This window comes from Coregonus clupeaformis, chromosome 8, assembly GCF_020615455.1.
Source record: "Coregonus clupeaformis isolate EN_2021a chromosome 8, ASM2061545v1, whole genome shotgun sequence".
In the NCBI taxonomy this organism is placed as follows: domain Eukaryota; kingdom Metazoa; phylum Chordata; class Actinopteri; order Salmoniformes; family Salmonidae; genus Coregonus; species Coregonus clupeaformis.
The window spans coordinates 42,314,720-42,338,327 of NC_059199.1; the positions used below are offsets into that span (position 1 = coordinate 42,314,720).

The 23,608-nt window shown below is 48.1% G+C and overlaps 1 protein-coding gene across 6 annotated transcripts in view; it reads right to left on the reverse strand.

Annotated features, from left to right (window-relative positions):
* The window catches only part of LOC121572069 (nuclear transcription factor Y subunit gamma), a 47,972-nt gene that overhangs the window by 3,776 nt on the left and 20,588 nt on the right, over positions 1-23,608 (reverse strand). For 3 of the 6 annotated variants that reach the window (XM_041883946.1, XM_041883949.2, XM_041883948.2), the window contains exons 2-7: positions 13,346-13,449; positions 13,155-13,226; positions 12,306-12,419; positions 6,390-6,485; positions 4,680-4,850; positions 1,205-1,276 (exon numbers count right to left, since the gene is read on the reverse strand). In XM_041883946.1, the coding sequence (XP_041739880.1) occupies positions 1,205-1,276; positions 4,680-4,850; positions 6,390-6,485; positions 12,306-12,419; positions 13,155-13,226; positions 13,346-13,449 (629 nt within the window). The remainder of the gene's footprint in view (positions 1-1,204; positions 1,277-4,679; positions 4,851-6,389; positions 6,486-12,305; positions 12,420-13,154; positions 13,227-13,345; positions 13,450-23,608) is intronic. The other 3 variants (XM_041883947.1, XM_041883951.1, XM_041883950.1) reach the window with 3 other exon arrangements.

Here is a 23,608-nt window from a genome sequence, read left to right on the forward strand (position 1 = left end):
GGAGGGGGCTTCAGATAGGGGCTGGAAGGGGGCTTCAGATAGGGGCTGGGAGGGGGCTTCAGATAGGGGGCTGGGAGGGGGCTTCAGATAGGGGCTGGGAGGGGCTTCAGATAGGGGCTGGGAGGGGGCTTCAGATAGGGGCTGGGAGGGGCTTCAGATAGGGGCTGGGAGGGGGCTTCAGATAGGGGCTGGGAGGGGCTTCAGATAGGGGCTGGGAGGGGGCTTCAGATAGGGGGCTGGAAGGGGGGCTTCAGATAGGGGCTGGAAGGGGCTTCAGATAGGGGCTGGGAGGGGGCTTCAGATAGGGGGCTGGGAGGGGGCTTCAGATAGGGGCTGGGAGGGGGGCTTCAGATAGGGGCTGGGAGGGGGCTTCAGATAGGGGCTGGAAGGGGGCTTCAGATAGGGGCTGGGAGGGGGCTTCAGATAGGGGCTGGGAGGGGGCTTCAGATAGGGGCTGGAGGGGGCTTCAGATAGGGGGCTGGGAGGGGGCTTCAGATAGGGGCTGGGAGGGGCTTCAGATAGGGGCTGGGAGGGGGCTTCAGATAGGGGCTGGGAGGGGGGCTTCCAGATAGGGGCTGGGAGGGGGCTTCAGATAGGGGCTGGGAGGGGGCTTCAGATAGGGGGCTGGAAGGGGGCTTCAGATAGGGGCTGGGAGGGGGCTTCAGATAGGGGCTGGGAGGGGGCTTCAGATAGGGGCTGGAAGGGGGGCTTCAGATAGGGGCTGGGAGGGGCTTCAGATAGGGGCTGGAAGGGGGGCTTCAGATAGGGGCTGGGAGGGGGGCTTCAGATAGGGGCTGGGAGGGGGCTTCAGATAGGGGCTGGGAGGGGGCTTCAGATAGGGGCTGGGAGGGGGCTTCAGATAGGGGCTGGGAGGGGGCTTCAGATAGGGGCTGGGAGGGGGCTTCAGATAGGGGCTGGGAGGGGGCTTCAGATAGGGGCTGGGAGGGGGCTTCAGATAGGGGCTGGGAGGGGGGCTTCAGATAGGGGGCTGGAATGGGGCTTCAGATAGGGGCTGGGAGGGGGCTTCAGATAGGGGCTGGGAGGGGGCTTCAGATAGGGGCTGGGAGGGGCTTCAGATAGGGGCTGGGAGGGGCTTCAGATAGGGGCTGGGAGGGGGCTTCAGATAGGGGCTGGGAGGGGGCTTCAGATAGGGGCTGGGAGGGGGCTTCAGATAGGGGCGGGGGGGCTGAGGAGGGCTGTTTACCGTGATGGGTGTGCCCTGTGACTGGGCTACCTGCACCTGCTGTAACTGTTGCATTGTGGCCCCCTGCAGCACCTGAAGAGGGGAGGGAGGAGGGAGGAGAGAGAGAGGAAGCTTTACAAAGATGACTACGAGCACATGCAGAGCGCACAGGAACACACACACACATACAGTACAGACAGGTGTCGTCAGATCACACACACACACAACAATGAGCATGTGAGCACAATGAAATGCTGCATAGAGCAGAAGTGATGTATGTGCAGAATCAATGGAGGAATAGCAGCTGTGAAATCCAGGTATAGTGAAGTTAATGAAGATGTATCCTACAGTAGGAAATGGTAGTTATATTAATATAAAGATGTATCCTACAGTAGGAAATTTAGGTTTTGTTTCCTAACAGATCAGTCCATTAGGGACTTTGTGACCTGAGAGGGCATGTGACAGAACTGGTGCAACAGTGACGACTAGTGACACAAAGCTCTTTGCAGGCAAGTCTGGAGACACACACACACGATTTAGGATCTCTCTCTATTCACCCTCCTCCCTCGCTCTCAATCTCCAGATATCTCCCGCTTTCAAAAATCACACTTTATCCGCCTGTTCTTCTGATCCTTCCATCCCTCCAACCCCTGGTCTCTTGACTGTTACCCAGTAGTGATGCACCCTGGACTAGTCATCTATTCTAAGGTGCCAGTCATGTGGTGACCTTTCCTGCTCTGCTCTGTGACTAAGTGGACTGCAGTAGCAGCAGCAGTAACAGCTCAGCCTGACTGTGGAACTGCGACAGCTCAACAAACGTAAGGCAGCCTGCTGAAGCAGCACTGATCAGCCAGGAGAGAGAACACACTAGACAGATAGTACGGGGGGGAGAAAGAGAGAGACAGAGAGAAAAGAATGGAGAAGAGAAAGAGAACAAAAAAGAAAAAGACAGACTAGGGATGAGGGGACCAGGGAAGAAGACAGACTAGGGATGAGGGGACCAGGGGAGAAGACAGACTAGGGATGAGGGGACCAGGGAAGAAGACAGACTAGGGATGAGGGGACCAGGGATGAAGACAGACTAGGGATGGAGGGACCAGGGATGAAGACAGACTAGGGATGAGGGGACCAGGGGAGAAGACAGACTAGGGATGAGGGGACCAGGGGAGAAGACAGACTAGGGATGAGGGGACCAGGGGAGAAGACAGACTAGGGATGAGGGGACCAGGGAAGAAGACAGACTAGGGATGAGGGGACCAGGGATGAAGACAGACTAGGGATGAGGGGACCAGGGATGAAGACAGACTAGGGATGAGGGGACCAGGGGAGAAGACAGACTAGGGATGAGGGGACCAGGGGAGAAGACAGACTAGGGATGAGGGGACCAGGGAAGAAGACAGACTAGGGATGAGGGGACCAGGGATGAAGACAGACTAGGGATGAGGGGACCAGGGAAGAAGACAGACTAGGGATGAGGAGACCAGGGAAGAAGACAGATTAGGGATGAAGACAGACTAGGGATGAGGGGACCAGGGGAGATGACAGACTAGGGATGAGGGGACCAGGGGAGAAGACAGACTAGGGATGAGGGGACCAGGGAAGAAGACAGACTAGGGATGAGGGGACCAGGGAAGAAGACAGACTAGGGATGAAGAAAGACTAGGGATGAGGGGACCAGGGATGAAGACAGACTAGAGATGAGGGGACCAGGGAAGAAGACAGACTAGGGATGAGGGGACCAGGGGAGAAGACAGACTAGGGATGAGGGGACCAGGGGAGAAGACAGACTAGGGATGAAGACAGACTAGGGATGAGGGGACCAGGGAAGAAGACAGACTAGGGATGAGGGGACCAGGGATGAAGACAGACTAGGGATGAGGAGACCAGGGAAGAAGACAGATTAGGGATGAAGACAGACTAGGGATGAGGGGACCAGGGGAGATGACAGACTAGGGATGAGGGGACCAGGGGAGAAGACAGACTAGGGATGAGGGGACCAGGGAAGAAGACAGACTAGGGATGAGGGGACCAGGGAAGAAGACAGACTAGGGATGAAGAAAGACTAGGGATGAGGGGACCAGGGATGAAGACAGACTAGAGATGAGGGGACCAGGGAAGAAGACAGACTAGGGATGAGGGGACCAGGGGAGAAGACAGACTAGGGATGAGGGGACCAGGGGAGAAGACAGACTAGGGATGAAGACAGACTAGGGATGAGGGGACCAGGGATGAAGACAGACTAGGGATGAGGGGACCAGGGAAGAAGACAGACTAGGGATGAAGACAGACTAGAGATGAGGGGACCAGGGAAGAAGACAGACTAGGGATGAGGGGACCAGGGGAGAAGACAGACTAGGGATGAGGGGACCAGGGAAGAAGACAGACTAGGGATGAGGGGACCAGGGAAGAAGACAGACTAGGGATGAGGGGACCAGGGATGAAGACAGACTAGGGATGAGGGGACCAGGGAAGAAGACAGACTAGGGATGAGGGGACCAGGGATGAAGACAGACTAGGGATGAGGGGACCAGGGGAGAAGACAGACTAGGGATGAGGGGACCAGGGAAGAAGACAGACTAGGGATGAGGGGACCAGGGAAGAAGACAGACTAGGGATGAGGGGACCAGGGAAGAAGACAGACTAGGGATGGAGGGGGGGGTGGACCAGAAATTAAGACAGACTAGGGATGGGGGGGACCAAACAGACTAGGGATGAGGGGGCAACCCACCCATCTGGTTACCTAGATGTTCCTCCTCTTCAGAGAGAAGTACAGTAGAGGGGTGGAGAGCAGTCTCACAGGGACTCCCAGCTATACAAGCAGTGGTACAGAGCCATTTGATCTGCACACTTCAGTCACTCCCCTCTCTTCAGTCACTGCTTGTATAGCTGGGAGTGTGGGGGTGCTGAGTGTGTACGGTCAATCATCCCTGCTGGTGGGAAAGAGTTGAGGCCAGAGTGGGGATCGGCTGTGCTTACCAAGGATAATATCAATAAAATCCACTGTTAATACTGTTATTACCCCATTCACACCATTTCATAGTGGACTTCACAGGGTTGGAGAGGGTTGTTGACTGGGAGTGTTAGGAGAGCTTGTGTTCTGCAGGCTGTGTCATGGTGTGTTAAACTTAAGCAATAAGGCCCGAGGGAGTGTGGTTTATGGCCAATATACCACGGCTAAGGGCTGTTCTTAAGCATGACACAACGCGGAGTGCCTGGATACAGCCCTTAGCCGTGGTATATTGGCCATATACCACAAACTCCCGAGGTGCCTTATTGCTATTATAAACTGGTTACCAACGTAATTAGAGCAGTAAAAAATACATGTTTTGTCAGACCCCTGGTATACGGTCTGATATACCACGGCTGTCAGCCAATACGCATTCAGGGCTTGAACCACCCAGTTTATAATATGCCTTTGCCTACGCTGTATGGTGGTACTGGTTATTTGTGGTCTGTGTGGTGCGTTGTGTGTGTGTGTGTCTGTTCTCCAGCGTACCTGTCCTTGCTGTGGCTGTGCGATGATGATCTGTCCAGGCTGGATGGTGGTAGCCTGTTGTGCTGTGGCCTGTTGGCCCTGGACCTGGCCCTGGACCTGGCCTGGCTGCTGAGCCAGGGTGAAGTAGTACTGGACCGGCTCTGCTGGGGCCACCGACTGACGCACCTCCTCCTGTACACACACACAGGAAGAGAGAGCGACAAAGAGCAAGACCGGGAGAGAGCGAGAGAGAGTAAGAATGGAAGAGAGAGAGCAAGAGAGAGAGAGACCGAGAGAGAGACAGGAAGAGAGAGAGAGCGAGGGGGGGAGAGCGAGAGCGAGAGAGAGAAAGAGAGGATAACAGAGTGAAAGGAAGAGAGAGAGGCCTATCAGTCCATTACATCGCCATGAATTATTTTGTCAGCGTAATACAATAGGTGAGAGGTCCAATAAATAACTGATAAGCTCTGGATGAGTAATGTGATTCTGAATGGAGGATGTGTCCCAAAGGGCACCATATTACCTAGGTAGTGCACTACTTTTGAACAGGACCCTATGGGTCTGCCCTATAGGCCCTGGTCAAAAGTAGTGCACTTTATAGGGTGCCATTTGGGACACAGCCAGAGCATCCATTACTTTCCCATTTTATTAGTCTTATGTACGGAATACACATGGTATACATCGTCCAACGAAATGCTTACTTGCAGGTTCCTTCTCGACAATGCAACAATAAGAAAAGATAAGAATACGAATATAAAGTAAATGCATTAGCACTGTGATAATCACAGTGGAAAACACTCAGGCTCAAGGCCTTACGGGTATTTGTCAGGACAATGGATTTTCACAACCTAACAACAAAATGTTTCACAAGAACTCTTCTGACTGAAAGGGATCATTTCCATTCATAAAAAACAAGGCCTTGATACACTATTGAGAATGTTCTAATCATAAACTGTGAATGGAAAGCTAATTTAGTGACACATTGGAAATTTGGTCAACCATTAACTAGGCACAGAGGTTACATGCTTGTTTTCATAATATACAGCCAAGAATCACTGCCAGTTAATGAAATGCCACAGCGATACAAGCTTCCATGCTTCTTTGTGCTCCGAAGTATACTAAAGGCCTCGTCCTCATCAGAAGTACAGGGTAACAGTTCCCTAAAAGCTACTGGTTGGTTGATCTTCCAGGGGTAGCGTAGAAGGTAGCCGATTCCCCGTCACCAGAAGCGTAAACACCCCTCTCCCAGCTCGATGATGTCACAGCTGAGAGTGTAGGATGTTTACACCCCTGGCCACAGATCTGGTGAACTAGTGTATTGATCTACGGATCTACTGATAGAATACCATCATTTTAGGTAAGTCACAACTTAGAAATGCTTGGGAGGCCCTGCCTAGTCTAAAACATGTACCACCATCAAACTGAGTTAGGACTGTAATGTGGCAGAGGGCATCAGTTAACACAGTGGTGATTATGTTGATAGTGATTACATGCTATGGGGTATTGGTGGTAGTGTTGGAGATTAGAGGCTATGGTGGTGTATTGGTGGTATGGTTGAGGGATGTTGGAGGTAAGGGGCAGCCAGACGCTGCAAACATCCGACTGAAAGCCCTCGCTGACCGAACAACAGCTTCCAGTCAAGGATGTTTACAGCGCCTCCAGTCTGCCAGAAGTGGTACTACACCCTGCCGGGGTACTGAAATGAAATGCAGATGGACACACACACACTACCTGTCGTTTGGGGGGCTTGAGCTCATCCCGGGGCACGATGTCGATGAGGAAGTCAAACTGGTCGAACTTTGTTATCGCCATGGCAATGTCATTCCTCTGCAACACAGGATAAGAGTTGAGGGTGAACATTAGGCTCCTCATTCAGTATATGCAGAAACTAGACTAAATATAAAAACGGCTTTCCACTTCTGCTGCTATCTCCAAATATAGCCTTTTTGAAAACGATTGAAGAAAATACAGTTTATATAAACTTCTAGGTCAAACTCGAACATTCTGCAGCTCTGTAAATAATACTAAAAGGAGCTTGCTCACAGTGGAACTGTAAAAGGCTTTGCCTACTTCAACCACACAACATTCACTAGTGATGGACAAGGGGGGGGAAAAAAATCAATAGTTACATATAGCAATATTTGTTTGGATAATATATCGATACTTTGACTCCAAGTATTGATTAGTAAAAAGTGTATATACATTGGGGAGAACAAGTATTTGATACACTGCCGATTTTGCAGGTTTTACTACTTACAAAGCATGTAGAGGTCTGTAATGTTTATCATAGGTACACTTCAACTGTGAGAGACGGAATCTAAAACAAAAATCCAGAAAATCACATTGTATGATTTTGAAGTAATTAATTTGCATTTTATTGCATGAAATAAGTATTTGATACATCAGAAAAGCATAACTTAATATTTGGTACAGAAACCTTTGTTTGCAATTACAGAGATCATACGTTTCCTGTAGGTCTTGACCAGGTTTGCACACACTGCAGCAGGGATTTTGTCCCACTCCTCCATACAGACCTTCTCCAGATCCTTCAGGTTTCGGGGCTGTCGCTGGGCAATACGGACTTTCAGCTCCCTCCAAATACTTTCTATTGGGTTCAGGTCCGGAGACTGGCTAGGCCACTCCTTGAGATGCTTCTTACGGAGCCACTCCTTAGCTGCCCTGGCTGTGTGTTTCGGGTCGTTGTCAGGCTGGAAGACCCAGCCACGAGCCATCTTCAATGCTCTTACTGAGGGAAGGAGGTTGTTGGCCAAAATCTCGCAATACATGGCCCCATCCATCCTCCCCTCAATACGGTGCAGTCGTCCTGTCCCCTTTGCAGAAAAGCATCCCCAAAGAATGATGTTTCCACCTCCATGCTTCACGGTTGGGATGGTGTTCTTGGGGTTGTACTCATCCTTCTTCCTCCAAACACGTTGAGTGGAGTTTAGACCAAAAAGCTCTATTTTTGTCTCATCAGACCACATGACCTTCCCCCATTCCTCCTCTGGATCATCCAGATGGTCATTGGCAAACTTCAGACGGGCCTGGACATGCGCTGGCTTGAACAGGGGGACCTTGCGTGCACTGCAGGATTTTAATCCATGACGGCGTAGTGTGTTACTAATGACTTTCTTTGAGACTGTCCCAGCTCTCTTTAGGTCATTGACCAGGTCCTGCCGTGTAGTTCTGGGCTGATCCCTCACCTTCCTCATGATCATTGATGCCCCACGAGGTGATATCTTGCATGGAGCCCCAGACCGAGGGTGATTGACCGTCATCTTGAACTTCTTCCATTTTCTAATAATTGCGCCAACAATTGTTGCCTTCTCACCAAGCTGCTTGCCTATTGTCCTGTAGCCCATCCCAGCCTTGTGCAGGTCTACAATTTTATCCCTGATGTCCTTACACAGCTCTCTGGTCTTGGCCATTGTGGAGAGGTTGGAGTCTGTTTGATTGAGTGTGTGGACAGGTGTCTTTTATACAGGTAACGAGTTCAAACAGGTGCAGTTAATTCAGGTAATGAGTGGAGAACAGGAGGGCTTCTTAAAGAAAAACTAACAGGTCTGTGAGAGCCGGAATTCTTACTGGTTGGTAGTTGATCAAATACTTATGTCATGCAATAAAATGCAAATGAATTACTTTAAAAAATCATACAATGTGATTTTCTGGATTTTCGTTTTAGATTCCGTCTCTCACAGTTGAAGTGTACCTATGATAAAAATTACAGACCTCTACATGCTTTGTAAGTAGGAAAACCTGCAAAATCGGCAGTGTATCAAAATATATATATATATATATATATATATATATATATATATATATATATATATATATATATATATATATATATATATATATATATATATATATATATACACACATATACACACACACACACAGTGGGGGAAAAAAGTATTTAGTCAGCCACCAATTGTGAAAGTTCTCCCACTTAAAAAGATGAGAGAGGCCTGTAATTTTCATCATAGGTACACGTCAACTATGACAGACAAAATGAGAAAAAAAATCCAGAAAATCACATTGTAGGATTTTTTATGAATTTATTTGCAAATTATGGTGGAAAATAAGTATTTGGTCAATAACAAAAGTTTCTCAATACTTTGTTATATACCCTTTGTTGGCAATGACACAGGTCAAACGTTTTCTGTAAGTCTTCACAAGGTTTTCACACACTGTTGCTGGTATTTTGGCCCATTCCTCCATGCAGATCTCCTCTAGAGCAGTGATGTTTTGGGGCTGTCGCTGGGCAACACGGACTTTCAACTCCCTCCAAAGATTTTCTATGGGGTTGAGATCTGGAGACTGGCTAGGCCACTACAGGACCTTGAAATGCTTCTTACGAAGCCACTCCTTCGTTGCCCAGGCGGTGAGTTTGGGATCATTGTCATGCTGAAAGACCCAGCCACGTTTCATCTTCAATGCCCTTGCTGATGGAAGGAGGTTTTCACTCAAAATCTCACGATACATGGCCCCATTCATTCTTTCCTTTACACGGATCAGTCGTCCTGGTCCCTTTGCAGAAAAACAGCCCCAAAGCATGATGTTTCCACCCCCATGCTCCACAGTAGGTATGGTGTTCTTTGGATGCAACTCAGCATTCTTTGTCCTCCAAACACGACGAGTTGAGTTTTTACCAAAAAGTTCTATTTTGGTTTCATCTGACCATATGACATTCTCCCAATCCTCTTCTGGATCATCCAAATGCACTCTAGCAAACTTCAGACGGGCCTGGACATGTACTGGCTTAAGCAGGGGGACACGTCTGGCACTGCAGGATTTGAGTCCCTGGCGGCGTAGTGTGTTACTGATGGTAGGCTTTGTTACATTGTTCCCAGCTCTCTGCAGGTCATTCACTAGGTCCCCCCGTGTGGTTCTGGGATTTTTGCTCACCGTTCTTGTGATCATTTTGACCCCACGGGGTGAGATCTTGCGTGGAGCCCCAGATCGAGGGAGATTATCAGTGGTCTTGTATGTCTTCCATTTCCTAATAATTGCTCCCACAGTTGATTTCTTCAAACCAAGCTGCTTACCTATTGCAGATTCAGTCTTCCCAGCCTGGTGCAGGTCTACAATTTTGTTTCTGGTGTCCTTTGACAGCTCTTTGGTCTTGGCCAAAGTTTGACTGTTTGAGGTTGTGGACAGGTGTCTTTTATACTGATAACAAGTTCAAACAGGTGCCATTAATACAGGTAACGAGTGGAGGACAGAGGAGCCTCTTAAAGAAGAAGTTACAGGTCTGTGAGAGCCAGAAATCTTGCTTGTTTGTAGGTGACCAAATACTTATTTTCCACCATAATTGGCAAATAAATTCATTAAAAATCCTACAATGTGATTTTCTGGATTTTTTCCCCTCAATTTGTCTGTCATAGTTGACGTGTACCTATGATGAAAATTACAAGCCTCTCTCATCTTTTTAAGTGGGAGAACTTGCACAATTGGTGGCTGACTAAATACTTTTTTTCCCCACTGTATATATAAATAATTGTTTTTGCTAGGTAGCGTTTGCTAGCGCTAGTCGGCTGTACCTGCGGCAAAACTATTTTTCATCCTATAGCTTTTTCTCCATCTTCTTTTAAATATTGAGCGGCATCTATGTATCGTGATAATATCATATCGTGAGGTCCCTGGCAATTCCCAGCCCTAACATTCACCATGTAAAAAAACAGCAAGAATGGGCCCACTGTAAGAAACACCAGATGAAGGACATTGGAAGTTGAGTGACGTATTCTTAGCATCACTGTCCTACCGGGCCCACCCTTCTAGAGTGAGTGTGTGTATGTGTGTGATTTTCCACAGGATATTAAGTCCCCCCCCCCATCAAAGTCTATTTATAGCACTGTGATTAATATCTGGTAACACCGGGTCACATCCACAGTTGTTATATTGATGCACGTCACCATGGTGACCCTAATCGGCGTGCTGTCAGCACAATGGAACTCTGGCGAGAGCCGGAGTGTGTGTGTGTGTGTGAGAGAGATTGAGTGTGATTGCAAGCAGAGCTGTCTTATTAACACCACACACAGACTAGGAGCATACGCCAGACATGTATCACCATCTGTGGTGTAGAAATGTAATTAACATAACAAATTGGCATTCTATTTCGAGGTTAACAAAGCTCAACCGAATGACGCTTTCACTCTGAATTTGTAGGAGTGTGAGTTGACTTGGTAATTCAGCCCCACTGTTATGGAAGACATTTTGAAGGACAGAATTTGCCAAGATATTGTGCAAAGCAGTATCCCACACACACATGGACACACACACACACACGGAGAAAGACACACAAACTCAGAGGTATGTTAATGGTTGAAGAAAGAAAGAACTGAGGCACTCCGTTTTAATGTTTCAGTGTGTGACTGACTGGCTGGTCTACCCTCTAACACCCAGGCTAGTCTTCCCTCTAACACCCAGGCTAGTCTTCCCTCTAACACCCAGGCTAGTCTTCCCTCTAACACCCAGGCTAGTCTTCCCTCTAACACCCAGGCTAGTCTTCCCTCTAACACCCAGGCTGGTCTACCCTCTAACACCCAGGCTAGTCTATCCCTCTAACACCCAGGCTAGTCTTCCCTCTAACACCCAGGCTAGTCTTCCCTCTAACACCCAGGCTGGTCTACCCTCTAACACCCAGGCTAGTCTTCCCTCTAACACCCAGGCTGGTCTACCCTCTAACACCCAGGCTGGTCTACCCTCTAACACCCAGGCTAGTCTTCCCTCTAACACCCAGGCTGGTCTACCCTCTAACACCCAGGCTGGTCTACCCTCTAACACCCAGGCTAGTCTTCCCTCTAACACCCAGGCTGGTCTACCCTCTAACACCCAGGGATGGCTGAGTCTTCCCTCTAACACCCAGGCTGGTCTACCCTCTAACACCCAGGCTAGTCTTCCCTCTAACACCCAGGCTGGTCTACCCTCTAACACCCAGGCTGGTCTACCCTCTAACACCCAGGTGTGACTGGCTGGTCTTCCCTCTAACACACAGGCTAGTCTTCCCTCTAACACCCAGGCTGGTCTACCCTCTAACACCCAGGCTGGTCTACCCTCTAACACCCAGGCTGGTCTACCCTCTAACACCCAGGTGTGACTGGCTGGTCTTCCCTCTAACACACAGGCTGACTGGCCCTGGCTTTCCAAACCACTCTGATCAACACTCTCTTTTCTCTCTCTTCAACGTCTCTCTCTCTTTCTCTCTCTCCCCCTTCTCTCCCACACTCTCTCTCACAACCGCTTTCACTTTGTCTCTCCTCCCTCCCTCTTGCCCACCCATTCCCTCGCTCTCCCTCATTCTCTCACTCTCCCTCTTTCCCACTCTCTCCATCATTCTCCTTCCCTTTCATCACTCCAGGATCCATGTCATTCCCCTGGCTCTGGGATCAGAGAGCAGGCAAAATGGCGTTGGGAGTAAAAGTGGGTCACAGGAGCCGAGCTCTGCTTTCACAGTCGATGGAGAGAAGGAATTTAACAGAGCAGGTCCTCAGGGGATGGCAGTGTGGGGCCTCTATACACACACACTGGGACCAGCACACTGCGCGTGTGTGGTCTTTACACATGAACTTGGGTCAGCAGACTGCATGTGCCGTCTGTGTGAATGTGCGTGTGACCTCTATACACACTAGGGTGGGTGTGACTGACCTGTAGGGTGCGTCTCTTGTTGTCTTCAGTGTGGATCCAGGCCCTCAGCGTGAGCTCTGTGATGAAGATCTGAGCTGCCTTGGCAAACAGCACCGGAGCCTCTGCACTGATCATCTATGGAGACATTGAGATGAGATGTTAAAACTAAGGGGAAACAGGGAACACACACACAGGAAACAGATACACACACACACTACAACTTCTACTACCTGTCACACACTCACAAACCTACACAGCTAGATAGGGCTGAATAGATCGGCTAAAGGGGAGAGACCTAACCTTTTGAAAACCTTTCCACCGAGTGACATTTAGAAGTTGGCGGGGAGGTGGTCGGGGAGGCAGGCAGCAGGCTGAGGAGCTGCTGTGTCATGGCTAACATTAAACCTTCGTTCTCTCTCACACTGCATCATGGCTAGCAGAAGGGTTCCTGCTAGATGTACAGCCTGTTAGTGATCTGCTGATCTCCTTCCTCCTCACACTTAAGCTGCTACTGCTTATCTCTCTTAGGAGGAGCCCTCCCTGGACACACACTCCCCATGCCTGTCCTCTCAGAGCACAGCAGAGCAGGAATAGCTCTGCAGAGTGATAAGCTGATGATGATCTAATGGGGTCAGCATGTATACATCAACATAGAATGTGATGTGGGACTCAACATAGGAGGTAAGATTGCAAATAACATGCCAAGTCAAAATGTTTCCTACACAATGAGCTAATGGATGCCGTGTTCATTTCAGCCAGCCGTGTAGCCACACCTCAGCTCCAAAATACCATGTTTTGTCATCTGAATGGGGTGTTGATGAAGACATCATAGAGGGCGGGGACCTGTGGTGTGTAAGCCCCGCCTCCTACCTTCACATCTTCATCCAGCTTCATGATTTTCTTGATTCGGGCGAGAGGCAACTCCTGCACGCGGAAATCCTTCTGGAACAGAGCCAAGGGGTGTTAGGGGCAGGTCATGTGAAAAACCACTTGTGAGAGGTGTGTGTGTGTGTGTGTGTGTGAGCGTGCATGCGTTCAATCAGAGGAAGGCCGTGACATACCACCGTGAGGTTCCTGATCTCTTCCATGACGCGGGGCCAGAAGGACTGTAGGCTCTGCTGGGCATCGCTGCCCCCGGCGCCAAACGAATCTGCAGACATGCTCACTGCACGGGGGAGAGGCGAGGGGGGAGAAAAGGGGCAAAGGATCAGATACACCACACACAAAAACACAACATAGGCTACTGAACCAACTAAACTACGATCTACCGTAGGAACCAACTAAACTACGATCTACCGTAGGAACCAACTAAACTACGATCTACCGTAGGAACCAACTAAACTACGATCTACCGTAGGAACCAACTAAACTATGAACAGTTCACCGGAGTTGACCGACAACGGCACCCAAAGGCCGCACTGGCCAGAGCGCTAGGAACTCCGTAGGATAACTTACAAATAGAATACAAAGAATTATAGATATAGCCCGGGCCGTTTCTATTTCTGTAGCCGACAATCAATCCTGTGTGTTGACGTGCCTAACGACAGATCGCTGCATGAAGCTGAATGGCTCAATCACATTAGTAGCCTACAGCTCCTGGTCTGTCATGTCACTGTGTGGAGTATTATAGCTCCTGGTCTGTCATGTCACTGTGTGGAGTATTATAGCTCCTGGTCTGTCATGTCACTGTGTGGAGTATTATAGCTCCTGGTCTGTCATGTCACTGTGTGGAGTATTATAGCTCCTGGTCTGTCATGTCACTGTGTGGGGTATTATAGCTCCTGGTCTGTCATGTCACTGTGTGGAGTATTATAGCTCCTGGTCTGTCATGTCACTGTGTGGAGTATTATAGCTCCTGGTCTGTCATGTCACTGTGTGGAGTATTATAGCTCCTGGTCTGTCATGTCACTGTGTGGAGTATTATAGCTCCTGGTCTGTCATGTCACTGTGTGGGGTATTATAGCTCCTGGTCTGTCATGTCACTGTGTGGGGGTATTATAGCTCCTGGTCTATCATGTCACTGTGTGGGGTATTATAGCTCCTGGTCTGTCATGTCACTGTGTGGGGTATTATAGCTCCTGGTCTGTCATGTCACTGTGTGGGGTATTATAGCTCCTGGTCTGTCATGTCACTGTGTGGAGTATTATAGCTCCTGGTCTATCATGTCACTGTGTGGGGTATTATAGCTCCTGGTCTGTCATGTCACTGTGTGGGGTATTATAGCTCCTGGTCTGTCATGTCACTGTGTGGGGTATTATAGCTCCTGGTCTGTCATGTCACTGTGTGGGGTATTATAGCTCCTGGTCTGTCATGTCACTGTGTGGGGTATTATAGCTCCTGGTCTGTCATGTCACTGTGTGGAGTATTATAGCTCCTGGTCTATCATGTCACTGTGTGGGTATTATAGCTCCTGGTCTGTCATGTCACTGTGTGGGGTATTATAGCTCCTGGTCTGTCATGTCACTGTGTGGGGTATTATAGCTCCTGGTCTGTCATGTCACTGTGTGGAGTATTATAGCTCCTGGTCTGTCATGTCACTGTGTGGAGTATTATAGCTCCTGGTCTGTCATGTCACTGTGTGGGGTATTATAGCTCCTGGTCTGTCATGTCACTGTGTGGGGTATTATAGCTCCTGGTCTGTCATGTCACTGTGTGGGGTATTATAGCTCCTGGTCTGTCATGTCACTGTGTGGGGTATTATAGCTCCTGGTCTGTCATGTCACTGTGTGGGGTATTATAGCTCCTGGTCTGTCATGTCACTGTGTGGGGTATTATAGCTCCTGGTCTGTCATGTCACTGTGTGGGGTATTATAGCTCCTGGTCTGTCATGTCACTGTGTGGGGTATTATAGCTCCTGGTCTGTCATGTCACTGTGTGGGGTATTATAGCTCCTGGTCTGTCATGTCACTGTGTGGGGTATTATAGCTCCTGGTCTGTCATGTCACTGTGTGGAGTATTATAGCTCCTGGTCTGTCATGTCACTGTGTGGGGTATTATAGCTCCTGGTCTGTCATGTCACTGTGTGGGGTATTATAGCTCCTGGTCTATCATGTCACTGTGTGGAGTATTATAGCTCCTGGTCTATCATGTCACTGTGTGGAGTATTATAGCTCCTGGTCTATCATGTCACTGTGTGGAGTATTATAGCTCCTGGTCTGTCATGTCACTGTGTGGGGTATTATAGCTCCTGGTCTGTCATGTCACTGTGTGGAGTATTATAGCTCCTGGTCTATCATGTCACTGTGTGGAGTATTATAGCTCCTGGTCTATCATGTCACTGTGTGGGGTATTATAGCTCCTGGTCTGTCATGTCACTGTGTGGAGTATTATAGCTCCTGGTCTGTCATGTCACTGTGTGGAGTATTATAGCTCCTGGTCTATCATGTCACTGTGTGGAGTATTATAGCTCCTGGTCTATCATGTCACTGTGTGGAGTATTATAGCTCCTGGTCTGTCATGTCACTGTGTGGGGTATTATAGCTCCTGGTCTGTCATGTCACTGTGTGGGGTATTATAGCTCCTGGTCTATCATGTCACTGTGTGGAGTATTATAGCTCCTGGTCTGTCATGTCACTGTGTGGGGTATTATAGCTCCTGGTCTGTCATGTCACTGTGTGGAGTATTATAGCTCCTGGTCTATCATGTCACTGTGTGGAGTATTATAGCTCCTGGTCTATCATGTCACTGTGTGGAGTATTATAGCTCCTGGTCTGTCATGTCACTGTGTGGAGTATTATAGCTCCTGGTCTATCATGTCACTGTGTGGAGTATTATAGCTCCTGGTCTATCATGTCACTGTGTGGAGTATTATAGCTCCTGGTCTGTCATGTCACTGTGTGGAGTATTATAGCTCCTGGTCTGTCATGTCACTGTGTGGAGTATTATAGCTCCTGGTCTATCATGTCACTGTGTGGGGTATTATAGCTCCTGGTCTGTCATGTCACTGTGTGGAGTATTATAGCTCCTGGTCTGTCATGTCACTGTGTGGGGTATTATAGCTCCTGGTCTATCATGTCACTGTGTGGAGTATTATAGCTCCTGGTCTGTCATGTCACTGTGTGGGGTATTATAGCTCCTGGTCTATCATGTCACTGTGTGGAGTATTATAGCTCCTGGTCTGTCATGTCACTGTGTGGGGTATTATAGCTCCTGGTCTATCATGTCACTGTGTGGGGTATTATAGCTCCTGGTCTATCATGTCACTGTGTGGAGTATTATAGCTCCTGGTCTGTCATGTCACTGTGTGGGGTATTATAGCTCCTGGTCTATCATGTCACTGTGTGGAGTATTATAGCTCCTGGTCTGTCATGTCACTGTGTGGGGTATTATAGCTCCTGGTCTGTCATGTCACTGTGTGGAGTATTATAGCTCCTGGTCTGTCATGTCACTGTGTGGAGTATTATAGCTCCTGGTCTGTCATGTCACTGTGTGGAGTATTATAGCTCCTGGTCTGTCATGTCACTGTGTGGAGTATTATAGCTCCTGGTCTGTCATGTCACTGTGTGGGGTATTATAGCTCCTGGTCTGTCATGTCACTGTGTGGAGTATTATAGCTCCTGGTCTGTCATGTCACTGTGTGGAGTATTATAGCTCCTGGTCTATCATGTCACTGTGTGGAGTATTATAGCTCCTGGTCTATCATGTCACTGTGTGGAGTATTATAGCTCCTGGTCTGTCATGTCACTGTGTGGAGTATTATAGCTCCTGGTCTATCATGTCACTGTGTGGAGTATTATAGCTCCTGGTCTGTCATGTCACTGTGTGGAGTATTATAGCTCCTGGTCTGTCATGTCACTGTGTGGGGTATTATAGCTCCTGGTCTGTCATGTCACTGTGTGGAGTATTATAGCTCCTGGTCTGTCATGTCACTGTGTGGGGTATTATAGCTCCTGGTCTGTCATGTCACTGTGTGGAGTATTATAGCTCCTGGTCTGTCATGTCACTGTGTGGGGTATTATAGCTCCTGGTCTATCATGTCACTGTGTGGGGTATTATAGCTCCTGGTCTGTCATGTCACTGTGTGGAGTATTATAGCTCCTGGTCTGTCATGTCACTGTGTGGAGTATTATAGCTCCTGGTCTGTCATGTCACTGTGTGGAGTATTATAGCTCCTGGTCTGTCATGTCACTGTGTGGAGTATTATAGCTCCTGGTCTGTCATGTCACTGTGTGGGGTATTATAGCTCCTGGTCTGTCATGTCACTGTGTGGGGTATTATAGCTCCTGGTCTGTCATGTCACTGTGTGGAGTATTATAGCTCCTGGTCTGTCATGTCACTGTGTGGAGTATTATAGCTCCTGGTCTGTCATGTCACTGTGTGGGGTATTATAGCTCCTGGTCTGTCATGTCACTGTGTGGAGTATTATAGCTCCTGGTCTGTCATGTCACTGTGTGGAGTATTATAGCTCCTGGTCTATCATGTCACTGTGTGGGGTATTATAGCTCCTGGTCTGTCATGTCACTGTGTGGAGTATTATAGCTCCTGGTCTGTCATGTCACTGTGTGGGGTATTATAGCTCCTGGTCTATCATGTCACTGTGTGGAGTATTATAGCTCCTGGTCTATCATGTCACTGTGTGGAGTATTATAGCTCCTGGTCTATCATGTCACTGTGTGGAGTATTATAGCTCCTGGTCTGTCATGTCACTGTGTGGAGTATTATAGCTCCTGGTCTGTCATGTCACTGTGTGGAGTATTATAGCTCCTGGTCTGTCATGTCACTGTGTGGGGTATTATAGCTCCTGGTCTGTCATGTCACTGTGTGGGGTATTATAGCTCCTGGTCTATCATGTCACTGTGTGGGGTATTATAGCTCCTGGTCTGTCATGTCACTGTGTGGAGTATTATAGCTCCTGGTCTATCATGTCACTGTGTGGAGTATTATAGCTCCTGGTCTGTCATGTCACTGTGTGGAGTATTATAGCTCCTGGTCTGTCATGTCACTGTGTGGAGTATTATAGCTCCTGGTCTATCATGTCACTGTGTGGAGTATTATAGCTCCTGGTCTGTCATGTCACTGTGTGGAGTATTATAGCTCCTGGTCTGTCATGTCACTGTGTGGGGTATTATAGCTCCTGGTCTGTCATGTCACTGTGTGGGGTATTATAGCTCCTGGTCTATCATGTCACTGTGTGGGGTATTATAGCTCCTGGTCTGTCATGTCACTGTGTGGAGTATTATAGCTCCTGGTCTATCATGTCACTGTGTGGAGTATTATAGCTCCTGGTCTGTCATGTCACTGTGTGGAGTATTATAGCTCCTGGTCTGTCATGTCACTGTGTGGAGTATTATAGCTCCTGGTCTATCATGTCACTGTGTGGAGTATTATAGCTCCTGGTCTGTCATGTCACTGTGTGGGGTATTATAGCTCCTGGTCTATCATGTCACTGTGTGGAGTATTATAGCTCCTGGTCTGTCATGTCACTGTGTGGGGTATTATAGCTCCTGGTCTGTCATGTCACTGTGTGGAGTATTATAGCTCCTGGTCTATCATGTCACTGTGTGGAGTATTATAGCTCCTGGTCTGTCATGTCACTGTGTGGAGTATTATAGCTCCTGGTCTGTCATGTCACTGTGTGGAGTATTATAGCTCCTGGTCTATCATGTCACTGTGTGGAGTATTATAGCTCCTGGTCTGTCATGTCACTGTGTGGAGTATTATAGCTCCTGGTCTGTCATGTCACTGTGTGGGGTATTATAGCTCCTGGTCTGTCATGTCACTGTGTGGGGTATTATAGCTCCTGGTCTATCATGTCACTGTGTGGGGTATTATAGCTCCTGGTCTGTCATGTCACTGTGTGGAGTATTATAGCTCCTGGTCTATCATGTCACTGTGTGGAGTATTATAGCTCCTGGTCTGTCATGTCACTGTGTGGAGTATTATAGCTCCTGGTCTGTCATGTCACTGTGTGGAGTATTATAGCTCCTGGTCTATCATGTCACTGTGTGGAGTATTATAGCTCCTGGTCTATCATGTCACTGTGTGGAGTATTATAGCTCCTGGTCTATCATGTCACTGTGTGGAGTATTATAGCTCCTGGTCTATCATGTCACTGTGTGGAGTATTATAGCTCCTGGTCTGTCATGTCACTGTGTGGGGTATTATAGCTCCTGGTCTATCATGTCACTGTGTGGAGTATTATAGCTCCTGGTCTGTCATGTCACTGTGTGGAGTATTATAGCTCCTGGTCTGTCATGTCACTGTGTGGAGTATTATAGCTCCTGGTCTATCATGTCACTGTGTGGAGTATTATAGCTCCTGGTCTATCATGTCACTGTGTGGAGTATTATAGCTCCTGGTCTATCATGTCACTGTGTGGAGTATTATAGCTCCTGGTCTATCATGTCACTGTGTGGAGTATTATAGCTCCTGGTCTGTCATGTCACTGTGTGGGGTATTATAGCTCCTGGTCTATCATGTCACTGTGTGGAGTATTATAGCTCCTGGTCTATCATGTCACTGTGTGGAGTATTATAGCTCCTGGTCTGTCATGTCACTGTGTGGGGTATTATAGCTCCTGGTCTGTCATGTCACTGTGTGGGGTATTATAGCTCCTGGTCTATCATGTCACTGTGTGGAGTATTATAGCTCCTGGTCTGTCATGTCACTGTGTGGAGTATTATAGCTCCTGGTCTGTCATGTCACTGTGTGGGGTATTATAGCTCCTGGTCTATCATGTCACTGTGTGGGGTATTATAGCTCCTGGTCTGTCATGTCACTGTGTGGAGTATTATAGCTCCTGGTCTGTCATGTCACTGTGTGGAGTATTATAGCTCCTGGTCTGTCATGTCACTGTGTGGGGTATTATAGCTCCTGGTCTATCATGTCACTGTGTGGAGTATTATAGCTCCTGGTCTGTCATGTCACTGTGTGGAGTATTATAGCTCCTGGTCTGTCATGTCACTGTGTGGAGTATTATAGCTCCTGGTCTGTCATGTCACTGTGTGGGGTATTATAGCTCCTGGTCTATCATGTCACTGTGTGGGGTATTATAGCTCCTGGTCTGTCATGTCACTGTGTGGAGTATTATAGCTCCTGGTCTGTCATGTCACTGTGTGGGGTATTATAGCTCCTGGTCTGTCATGTCACTGTGTGGAGTATTATAGCTCCTGGTCTGTCATGTCACTGTGTGGAGTATTATAGCTCCTGGTCTGTCATGTCACTGTGTGGAGTATTATAGCTCCTGGTCTATCATGTCACTGTGTGGGGTATTATAGCTCCTGGTCTGTCATGTCACTGTGTGGAGTATTATAGCTCCTGGTCTGTCATGTCACTGTGTGGGGTATTATAGCTCCTGGTCTGTCATGTCACTGTGTGGAGTATTATAGCTCCTGGTCTGTCATGTCACTGTGTGGGGTATTATAGCTCCTGGTCTGTCATGTCACTGTGTGGAGTATTATAGCTCCTGGTCTGTCATGTCACTGTGTGGAGTATTATAGCTCCTGGTCTGTCATGTCACTGTGTGGGGTATTATAGCTCCTGGTCTATCATGTCACTGTGTGGGGTATTATAGCTCCTGGTCTGTCATGTCACTGTGTGGAGTATTATAGCTCCTGGTCTGTCATGTCACTGTGTGGGGTATTATAGCTCCTGGTCTGTCATGTCACTGTGTGGAGTATTATAGCTCCTGGTCTGTCATGTCACTGTGTGGAGTATTATAGCTCCTGGTCTGTCATGTCACTGTGTGGGGTATTATAGCTCCTGGTCTATCATGTCACTGTGTGGAGTATTATAGCTCCTGGTCTGTCATGTCACTGTGTGGAGTATTATAGCTCCTGGTCTGTCATGTCACTGTGTGGGGTATTATAGCTCCTGGTCTGTCATGTCACTGTGTGGAGTATTATAGCTCCTGGTCTGTCATGTCACTGTGTGGGGTATTATAGCTCCTGGTCTGTCATGTCACTGTGTGGGGTATTATAGCTCCTGGTCTATCAGGTCACTGTGTGGGGTATTATAGCTCCTGGTCTGTCATGTCACTGTGTGGAGTATTATAGCTCCTGGTCTGTCATGTCACTGTGTGGGGTATTATAGCTCCTGGTCTATCATGTCACTGTGTGGAGTATTATAGCTCCTGGTCTGTCATGTCACTGTGTGGGGTATTATAGCTCCTGGTCTATCATGTCACTGTGTGGAGTATTATAGCTCCTGGTCTGTCATGTCACTGTGTGGAGTATTATAGCTCCTGGTCTGTCATGTCACTGTGTGGAGTATTATAGCTCCTGGTCTGTCATGTCACTGTGTGGGGTATTATAGCTCCTGGTCTATCATGTCACTGTGTGGAGTATTATAGCTCCTGGTCTGTCATGTCACTGTGTGGGGTATTATAGCTCCTGGTCTATCATGTCACTGTGTGGGGTATTATAGCTCCTGGTCTGTCATGTCACTGTGTGGAGTATTATAGCTCCTGGTCTGTCATGTCACTGTGTGGAGTATTATAGCTCCTGGTCTGTCATGTCACTGTGTGGAGTATTATAGCTCCTGGTCTGTCATGTCACTGTGTGGGGTATTATAGCTCCTGGTCTGTCATGTCACTGTGTGGGGTATTATAGCTCCTGGTCTGTCATGTCACTGTGTGGAGTATTATAGCTCCTGGTCTATCATGTCACTGTGTGGGGTATTATAGCTCCTGGTCTGTCATGTCACTGTGTGGAGTATTATAGCTCCTGGTCTATCATGTCACTGTGTGGAGTATTATAGCTCCTGGTCTGTCATGTCACTGTGTGGGGTATTATAGCTCCTGGTCTATCATGTCACTGTGTGGGGTATTATAGCTCCTGGTCTGTCATGTCACTGTGTGGGGTATTATAGCTCCTGGTCTATCATGTCACTGTGTGGGGTATTATAGCTCCTGGTCTGTCATGTCACTGTGTGGGGTATTATAGCTCCTGGTCTATCATGTCACTGTGTGGGGTATTATAGCTCCTGGTCTGTCATGTCACTGTGTGGGGTATTATAGCTCCTGGTCTATCATGTCACTGTGTGGGGTATTATAGCTCCTGGTCTATCATGTCACTGTGTGGAGTATTATAGCTCCTGGTCTGTCATGTCACTGTGTGGGGTATTATAGCTCCTGGTCTATCATGTCACTGTGTGGGGTATTATAGCTCCTGGTCTGTCATGTCACTGTGTGGGGTATTATAGCTCCTGGTCTATCATGTCACTGTGTGGGGTATTATAGCTCCTGGTCTGTCATGTCACTGTGTGGGGTATTATAGCTCCTGGTCTGTCATGTCACTGTGTGGGGTATTATAGCTCCTGGTCTATCATGTCACTGTGTGGGGTATTATAGCTCCTGGTCTGTCATGTCACTGTGTGGGGTATTATAGCTCCTGGTCTATCATGTCACTGTGTGGGGTATTATAGCTCCTGGTCTGTCATGTCACTGTGTGGAGTATTATAGCTCCTGGTCTGTCATGTCACTGTGTGGGGTATTATAGCTCCTGGTCTGTCATGTCACTGTGTGGGGTATTATAGCTCCTGGTCTGTCATGTCACTGTGTGGAGTATTATAGCTCCTGGTCTGTCATGTCACTGTGTGGGGTATTATAGCTCCTGGTCTGTCATGTCACTGTGTGGGGTATTATAGCTCCTGGTCTGTCATGTCACTGTGTGGGGTATTATAGCTCCTGGTCTGTCATGTCACTGTGTGGAGTATTATAGCTCCTGGTCTGTCATGTCACTGTGTGGGGTATTATAGCTCCTGGTCTGTCATGTCACTGTGTGGAGTATTATAGCTCCTGGTCTGTCATGTCACTGTGTGGAGTATTATAGCTCCTGGTCTGTCATGTCACTGTGTGGAGTATTATAGCTCCTGGTCTGTCATGTCACTGTGTGGAGTATTATAGCTCCTGGTCTATCATGTCACTGTGTGGAGTATTATAGCTCCTGGTCTATCATGTCACTGTGTGGAGTATTATAGCTCCTGGTCTGTCATGTCACTGTGTGGAGTATTATAGCTCCTGGTCTGTCATGTCACTGTGTGGGGTATTATAGCTCCTGGTCTGTCATGTCACTGTGTGGAGTATTATAGCTCCTGGTCTGTCATGTCACTGTGTGGGGTATTATAGCTCCTGGTCTATCATGTCACTGTGTGGAGTATTATAGCTCCTGGTCTGTCATGTCACTGTGTGGGGTATTATAGCTCCTGGTCTATCATGTCACTGTGTGGAGTATTATAGCTCCTGGTCTATCATGTCACTGTGTGGGGTATTATAGCTCCTGGTCTGTCATGTCACTGTGTGGGGTATTATAGCTCCTGGTCTGTCATGTCACTGTGTGGAGTATTATAGATCCTGGTCTATCATGTCACTGTGTGGGGGTATTATA